Below are 8,826 nucleotides of genomic sequence, written 5' to 3'. Positions count from 1 at the left end.
CCCCAAGAGACATGGGGCTCATCTCACTTTAGCATGGTCAGACCCATCCTCCCCATTTGGGATTTGGGGGATCCCCATTTGGATTATGAAGAGATCCTCTACACCTTGGGATGACTGAGGAAGGGCTTTCCAGCCCGCAGTTGAAGTGCATCGATGGTGTAGATGTCCCACCTGTTGAGGTGGGCAGAAGAGGTCCACCTCAACAATTTGTATTTTTTCTAATCTCTGTCTGAGACAAGAAAGGATGGGATGGGATGGGATGGGATGGGATGGGATGGGACGGGACATGACACTGGTCCTGAGTAGCTCAGTCTGGTTGTGTGCTGTGGTTTCAGTACGAGTATTTGCTGAATACCTTGCATTCCCCATCTCCAGAAGACCAGCTGCTGCACAGTAAAACTCATCCCTTATGTCTCAGGACGACAAAACCATGCCTGGGCTGCAGTGCCTGCCAGGCCCAGGGGTACCACTGCCACCACCAGCACAGAAATGCTTCTTCAAGGCTGAAGTGATCATGGGCAATTCGTCCCTTGTAGCAGCTGCAAAGGTGGTTTCTTCTGCACATCCGTCACATTATCCTCCTCTAGCCATTGGTATATCTTTCTTTAGCAAAACCTTCCAAGCAACAAAAGGGGCAGGTCTGCTTTCTGTGTCTGTCTGATGGTCTGTGTGCTTGCATGGATGAGTGAAAAAGAAACCCACTTGGTGGAAAGGTCTTGCTTTGGAAAGTCCACTTTGTAGTCTTTATTAGCATAAGAAAGTCCAAAGTGCTTCAACTTACTGTCCTGTTCTCAGACATTGCATGCTGTACCACAATGAATAAATGGTACTTGCAACCCGGTGCTCCATAGCTCTCTTATTTGCAGCTGATTACGTGGAAAGTCTAGGCAGTTTCCTTAATTTTTCTTACAGAAAGTTGTTAAAAGCTGGGGACAAGACATGCATCAGGACTCTCCACATGGTGACAGTGATGAGTGTTTTTCTGCATTCTTCCACAAAAGCCTTTACCCAGACCCAAGGAGCTCAGACAAAGCTCATTATTGCTCAGTGTTACTTAATAGTTCCCCAGCCTACCCTGACCCTTCCAAAATGGTCTGCCGTGGCCACATTAATAAAGCAGCTACTCGCCTGTTAATGTGCTTTTCAATTCTGCTTTTGGGGTGCGAGGTCTCTCCCTGAATGAAGTGAGCAGCTCCACTGCCTGAATAATCACTTCCATAAATTAATATGGACTGCAGCCACGTCCATCTGTGCTGTGATTTCCCCCCACTGCCCATGCTTGGAAGGGGCCTGTACCTCCTAAGTAATTATTTACATTCCACCTATTGCATTCTCCATTGCAGACCACAGTCTTTACTCATTTCTCATCTCAATTTACTCCCTGTTGTTTTCTGTGTTAAAAAAATACTGCACAAGGGGTGAAAGCCCGTGGTAACCTCTGTCCTGCAGCATTAGGTGCTTTCTGCGTTTAACAGGGAATAGTTGTAACTTACATGAAGAATCTTGGATCAGGGGAGTGTGAAAATAGAGTTTATTATGATTTTTACAAGCTTTTATTTTGATACAGGCCGGTTGGTCTTAGTCACTTTTCTTAAATAAAATGGTTTGTTGTTATTAATAATAATATCTTAGCCTTGCTGTCAATGGGAGATGGATGAATAAGAAATACTGGCCAAAAACATTGCATAAACCCCTCATTTTCAAAACCCATATTTACCCAGAGCAGTGAGGGGATATTAAGCCAATGCCCTGTGAGCCAGCAGGGACAGCGTGGTGGGGCCGGCGGAGGCTCTCTCCTTGCTCAGCCACGCTGGAGGCTGCTCAGACGCAGGGGCAGGGGATAAGCGGGGCATGCCGGTGCTCCCGGTCCTAACAAAATCCTTCAGACCGGGTGAGGTTTGGGGTGAGTTATGGGTAAATCGTGCTCATGTGAGTGAGATCATGCTGGAGCTGGGACCAGGAAGAAATTTTCCTTTAGGTGAAGACTGGCAGGGTCTGGAAGTTTCTTTTTCTTCCTTCCTTCTGATGCACAGGGCTTGGTCACAGCCTTGGCTCCCCGCAAACGTACTAAGCAAATGTCTCCCTGCTATTGTAGGAACATGAAAAATTGTGGGTTTGTGGGTTTTGCAATATCTTGGGTCCCCCAGTTTTGCTGATGGGCATCATTCTTCTATGCAAAAAGGAGCCTGAAATTTGCAGGAGAGTTTTGAGAAGTACTTTTTGACCTAGAGAGATAGGGGCCAGGAGGGCAGGCATCTTGTCTGGACTACATGTCTACTACACTGGTGCTGGTGGCTGCAGGAAACAGGGTTTGAGGTCTCAAACAGTCCCTTTGAGTCCTGTGTCCTTGAACATTAGCGGTCCGGGGTCTCTGCTGGATTCCCCACCAACAGAGCCTGGATGAGATGGCAGGCCATGACCGTGGGACTAAGAAGAGGTTAGAGGTCTTGTGAAAGTATAAGAAACAAAGGAGAAAGAGGAGGGGGGGTGGAAGACAGAGAGGCATAACATAAAGAAATGGAGGAAAGAGGTGACTGAGAGACACAAGGCTTCCAAGTGTAGCCATTACCTTTTTTGCCTTCCATTACCGAACGTCCCCTCATTGGTAAGTGATGCAGACAGCTTGTAGAGGAAAGGGGTGGGCTGGCTGCACTAACAGTCCTGGCTGCTCTGGATACTAAGCCGCTGGAAACAAAGAAAATTGCCTAAAATTCATCAGCACGGGCCCTATCCAAATCTCAGTGACTTCAGGGAGCACTAGTCCAAGCCCCGAAATCCGCTGGCAGATTAGCTACCCCCATGCTCCCAAGCTTATTTAAGGAATTATCTCTTGGAGAAAAAAAAATGAACAGGCATTGCTGGCAATTGGTATGGCGGCACCCCAGCAGAGGCAGCCGGCATCCCCTCCTCCCGCAGCGGTGGGACCCCATCGCCCCTTTCCCCTGCCACCTTCTTTTTTACAAAATAAGAGAGTTGGCTACATCTGGCAGCCCCCCCCAGACCAACTGGCTGACTTAGCACGGATACTGGGCAGAGGGGGCACAAGCTGAGGTGCGTTTGCTCAGCCGAAGCCCCTCTGGCATGGCCTGGCCTCGCTGGCGAGTTCGCGGTGGAAGGAAGCAGGAGCGCACGAGGGCGAACCCGTCCCGTTGGCAGCGGTTTCGCCAGCGAGACCGCACAGCTTTTGCCTGCATGAGATTTTTGGCATGAGGAAATTATATTATTAGTCTGTCACTTTTACAAGCATTGAAATTTATGGAGGAGACACAGATGTTTAAAAAAAACCCCAAAACAAACAAATACCCAAATCTGAAAAAGAAATAACCCAGCTAAAAAGGAAGCTTCGAAGCCAGACTGACTGCTCGACGATGGCCGCTGCAGAGCTCAGTTTCCACGGCAGTGGCCAGGGACCCCTGGCAGCCTGAGCGGTGGTGGGAGCTGCCCCGTTCCCTTTGCCGCGCACCGCCGGTCCCTTTCGTCTTTACAGCAGGATCGTGTCACAGCACGTTTCTTCATCCAAGCCAACGAGGGACATGGCCTCGCTCCATCCTTAGTGAGGCGCAACCCAGTAAGACGGGAAACTGCAGCGAAGTTTTTCTGGTGGTGGTGAACTTGGGCACGGTGCAGAGCCAGTGGAAAAGGCAGGTCGGGCAGATGGCGAGGATGTCCCCCGGGCCACCGCGCGCGGGCTCTCTGTCAGCTGGGTGGGAGGTGGGCCAGCGAAGCAGCCTGCACGGACGTAGGGCAGCTGCGTGGTGCCATCCATGCGGCTCACGCCTCCGTGGAGGGAACCTTTCCCTCTGGCACCGAAACCAATCTAGGAGGGAGCCCCTGGACCGTGCCAGTTTTGCACTTCAAAAATGCTGGCAGGTAGGCTCTCCTTTCCGATTACATCATGTCACTACTGCTCACCCGGGCTGTCTCTGGGCATTGGTCGGGATCCAGCAGCAGTGTGGTGGATGCTTTAAACTCTGGTAGATTTGCCCCCTTCTCCTGACGCTGTGGACCCTCTGCCAGCCCTGCTTTGCTAAAAATGTATGTTTTTATGAATTATTCCACTTGCCAGTGTTATGTGCTCAGCTGCTCATCCCCCTTGTTGTACTTGCTGGGTTTGCTCCTCTTCCTGGGATGAAGGGCCTGGGCAGGCATTCTTGGGGGGCTGAAGCCCCCTCCCGGGGAGCTGCCCTCCCCAGGGACTCACACACAGACCTCCCTGAGCTGCAGGGCCCACCTCTGGGGGGGTGTGTGCCTGTGTATCATTTTGAAGATGGTAGTGGAGGAGGTCTAAGTAAAAATCTCCCTTCTCCCCAGCAGTGGGTGCGGGTACAGCAGAGGCAGGGCCGTGGCTGGGGCAGGGACAGGGGCAGAGGGGCAGGGGCCGGGGCAGAGGGGTAGGGGCGAAAGGACAGGGGCTGGGTCAGGTGCACAGGGGCTGGGACAGAGGGACAAGGACAGACGGACAGGGCAGAAGGACAGGGGCTGGAGCAGAGGGACAGAGGGCTGGGGCAAAAGGATGGATAGCGGGATAGAAGCAGAGAGGCAAGGGTGGGGGCAGAGGGAGAGGGACACGGGAGCAAGGAGGGAGCAAGGGCAGGGACTCGGGCGTCGGGGCGGGGGCCGAGGGCAAGGACAGGGACAGGTGCCGGGGCAGCGGCAGCGGTAGGGACCCCGGAGCGGGGACAGGGGCAGAAGCTGGGGCGGGGACGCAGGGGCAGGGGCAGGGGCAAGGCAGGGGCAGGGACCCGGAGGCAGACAAAGGGCGGGCAGCGGAGCCCGGCTCGCAGCCCGCGTCCCCGCAGCGGCAGCACCGCGCACCGGCGCGCAGAGCGAGGAGCGGGAGGAGCGGGCGGCGGCGGCGGCGGCGGCGGCGGCGGCGGCGGCGGCGGCGGCGGCGGCGGAGGAGGCGGAGGAGGAGGAGGGACCTTCCCCTCCCTCCCGCCCCGACACCGGGGGAAATAAATTATTCCCAGCCCTCGCGCTCGCAGCTCCGTGCCCCGCACCCCGGCAGCGGCAGGCGGGGACGGCGCAGCCTTCGGCGGGCGCGGAGGGGCCGCCCCTGCCCGCGCCGCTCCGCGCTCCGCTCCGCGCCCCGCTCCGCTCCGCGCCCGCCTCCCCACCAACTCCCGCGGGCCGCGGCGGGGGGCAGCGCCCGCCCCGTCCCGTCCCGCCCCGTCCCGTGCGGAGCGGAGCGGCGCGGCGGCCCCGCCGTGCCCTGGATGCCCCAGCGGCGCCGGCGGCAGCAGCATGGAGCGGCGGCGGGGCGTCCCCGGGGGCTGGCCCTGCCTGCTGGCCGCCCTGGGTGCCCTGCTGGCGGCGGGCCGGGCGGCCGCCCCCCGCGCCCGCTTCTCGCCCTTCTTCTTCCTCTGCACCCACCACGGCGAGCTGGAGGGCGACGGCGAGCAGGGCGAGGTGCTCATCGCCCTCCACATCGCGGGCAGCCCCGCCGCCTACGTGCCCGGCCAGGAGTACCACGGTAGGTGGAGGCGCCCGCCGCGCTCGGCGCTGCGCGTCCCCCCGGCGGCGGGCGGCCCCGGGGGCGGGGTGGGGGGTCCCGCACCGCGGAGCGGCACCCACGGCCCCGCGGGGACGGGAGGGGAGGGGGGGGCCGCGGGGGGGCGGGCGCCCCGGGCGCGGAGAGGCGCGGCCGTGTGCCGCGGCCCGGGTCAGCCGCCCCGGCCGGGGGCTGCTGGGGCTGCCCGGCCGTGCGGGACTTTGTCTCCACCCGCCCCGGGTGGCCCTGCGGGGAGGGCCGCCCCCGCCCCCGTCGCGGCGCCCGCTTCGCCTTGCCCCGGCGCGGCTCCTGCGAGGCGCTGCCCAGAGCCGGAGGAAATCCCGAGTCCCCCCTCCTTAACCGGCCCAGACCCTCCTAAGGCTGGAAGCCTGTCCCTTTCCCGCTCCGGTGGCTTCGGGACCCGGCTCGCCCCGAGCGCATCACCCCTTCCCCCGGCGGCCGCGCGGTGCCGCGGCTGGCGGCTGCCACTCGCGGGCCACCGGGACGTGTCCTCGCAAGGACCGCGGACCCCGCCTGGGCCGGGGCGGCCAGCCTGTTGCTCCCCGCGCGGGGGGCGCGGGAGCCACGGGCGAGAGCGGCGGGTGGGGCGCTCGCAGGTGGCTTCGAAGACGGGGGTCGAGCCCAGAATTAACACACCGACCCGCTTTTTGTATAAACGCCCAGGCCGAGCAGAATCAAAGTTGGTCACGCGAGTAGGGTCTTTGCTTTCGTGGCGTTTTGGGTGAGGGGCACAGCCCAGGGCTGACCGCGGCCTCGCGGGCGGGTGGGCTGCCGTGGAGAACTGCGTTCAGCTGCCGAGTGCCCCTGTACAGCAGCCACGGTGTTGTTCGACAGCCTCAGCACCATTTCGCCGTAGAGAAAACTTCCCTGTGGGAAACGGTTTTTAATTCATAACCGTGGAAGACCGCTTGAAGGTGTATTCACGGACCCTTCTTCCCTCTTTGTGTCTGCTTGAGGTTTTGCCGTGCTGCGTAATAACAGCTAATTCTGCAGTAAGCGATAAAAAAGTCAGACGAAATAACAATATTTATTTAAAACACCTTGCTCAGAAACAGATACTGCGGAACGGTCCCTGGCTAAAGGTGCAGTAAAACTTCTGAGCTCCGTACATTCCAGCTCAGAATTCAAGTTGTAGGTAAATCATTGAATCGTTGAGTTATGTGAAGATGCTGATTGATTTTTTTACCGCAAAGACAGAAAAAAACCCCAAACACGTCAATATTCATTTTCACACGACCTAAGGGCTCCCGAAATTTTTGCCCACGAATAACCTTTAACAATATAGTTTTACCAATTCATAGAAAACTTTTGGTTTTAAAATATGGGTGTCCTTTTAAACAAACCACGTATGTAAATTATATGACTTCATCAGATGATTTTTTTCCTTAGAGCCCCATTTCTTCCGGCCCGTAACACACACTCAGATCAGGTAAACTGCATTCAACCTGCTGAACCGCCAACGTGCAGAGGAAGAAAAAGAAAGCTGGACTTCCCATCTCGCACAATTGCAAATGCTGGATTTTTAAAAATAGGCTTCAGGCGCGTAAACAACAGAATCGCGCCCTTTCCTCGCCGCTGCCGTGTTTTCCAGCGTGCGGGTGTGGGGAGAGGGGCTTGTGGCGGGCGCGGGAGCAGCGCTGCGGGCAGGGCTGCCCGGCCGCCTCGGCCCTGCGGGCTGAGGAGCAGGGACGCGCGTGTTTCTCCGCAGATGCTCTTCTGCCTCTCGCCCTCTAAAAATGAGGTTTAAATTTTAAAATACCAGCTCGCCCCAGCCGCGCCCCAGACCTTCCAGGTAGCCAGGGCTGGGTTCTCCGCCGCTCTCGTGCCTCCGACAGAGCGAAACGCGCCGGCTTTGGACGTCGCGCCGTGCCTCCTCTGGGCTTGTTTGGGGTTTTTTCTTACCGCCGCGGAGATCTTCGCGGAGCCGCCGCCGCCGCCCCGGCTGCGCGCCGCCCGCCCGGCCCTGCGCGCCCCCGCTGCGCGCTGCGCGCTGCGCGCCCGCCCCGCGCTTCTCGCCCCTGCGCGGGTGCGCGGCGGCGCGGGCCGGGCCCGCCGGGGAGGTGCGGCCACTGCGCCTTCCCCGGGGGGTCTGCGCCCGCCGCGCCGCGCCGCGCCGCCCCTCGGAAGTTTGCGCCCTGGCTGCGCTTTGCCGGCCGCCAGGCGCGCAGCGCTGGCGCAGCTGCTCTGCCCGCAGCAGCGGCGCTGTCAGCGGCCAGCGTCTGCCCCCGGGGGCTGCCAGCAAAGCGTCGCGGGGTGGCTTTCACGGCCACCGCACCGAGAAAGAATAAACGAATTGGGCGCATCCAGGGGATCCCGCTGACTCTCACGAACGCGGGAGAAAGTCCACGGACTGAACTTGAAAACCGGCTTGTTTACACAGCACAAGGTGTAGGCACGCCCCGGCGTGCGCCAGCCTCGTTCCTTCCTTCTGTCTTGCAGTGGTCATTTTCTGCGGTTTTGTGCGTTGATTAAGCGCTTACCTGTGCCAAAAAAAGACAAGGAGCGCTGCCTGATTGCTATGCACAGCGCGGCCGACGTATCCTTGAGCTAAGCGCGCTTATTCAGTTAGATGTTTTGAAATATCTCATTTGAATATTTTTAAGTATAACAATTATCAATGTTAAATATAGCACGAGAAAAAAACCACAACCCAAAGTAGACAATCTGAAAAAAATATTTTGAAGCAATCTGGGCTTTCATATAATGCAGTTTAACGTTAACTGAAACATGCCAGTCTGCACTGGTTGAGCATTTGTCATTTAAAAATCAAATTTTAAAGGCGGTCTTGTGGGGACGCAGAGGTGGAGTTTTGAGATGCAGTGCAAAAGCACAAGACAAAGGGACATTTACATATGTACAAAGCAAATTCACCTGCTCGGAGAGCATATAAAAATACACTGCTCCCACTCTTCATGAGTTCCAGTGAGGCCCCGTTTTACACTTACTGCCCTCTCATTCAAGAGGGACGGGTGACAGGCAGCATCCAAGAGCATTGAGTTCAAAGAGGAGTGAATTGGATGAAACCATACAGCAAGGGCTGGAGGAAAAAAATTCCAATTAAAAAAAAAAAAATCAGCCAACAACTTGCTGTTAAAAATGAAGGCAGTAATATTCCCTACTTTGCATAGTTAAATTAGATACTTTGGGCTTTAGCACTTCTCCCCTAACCCTTAAAAATACTCCAGATTTGGCCCTATTCCCGCAATCAGTAAATATTTAAAAATGCATTCACTGATTGAATAGGACCAGACCTACGCCGCATATAAATATGCTCTTTTATACACAGGACTGACTTGATAAATCGGTAAACAATT

General features: G+C 56.9%; 1 protein-coding gene across 2 annotated transcripts in view; it reads left to right on the top strand.

Moving 5' to 3' along the window:
• Positions 1-4,955: 4,955 nt before the first annotated feature.
• Positions 4,956-8,826, top strand: part of RELN (reelin) — a 306,374-nt gene continuing 302,503 nt past the window's right edge. The window contains exon 1 of one of the 2 annotated variants that reach the window (XM_069801790.1): positions 4,956-5,473. In XM_069801790.1, the coding sequence (XP_069657891.1) occupies positions 5,245-5,473 (229 nt within the window). In that variant the 5' untranslated portion in view covers positions 4,956-5,244. The remainder of the gene's footprint in view (positions 5,474-8,826) is intronic. The other variant, XM_069801791.1, reaches the window with a different exon arrangement.

Source organism: Haliaeetus albicilla, chromosome 14 (genome assembly GCF_947461875.1).
Source record: "Haliaeetus albicilla chromosome 14, bHalAlb1.1, whole genome shotgun sequence".
NCBI lineage: Eukaryota > Metazoa > Chordata > Aves > Accipitriformes > Accipitridae > Haliaeetus > Haliaeetus albicilla.
This window is presented reverse-complemented; position numbering and strand designations above follow the sequence as displayed.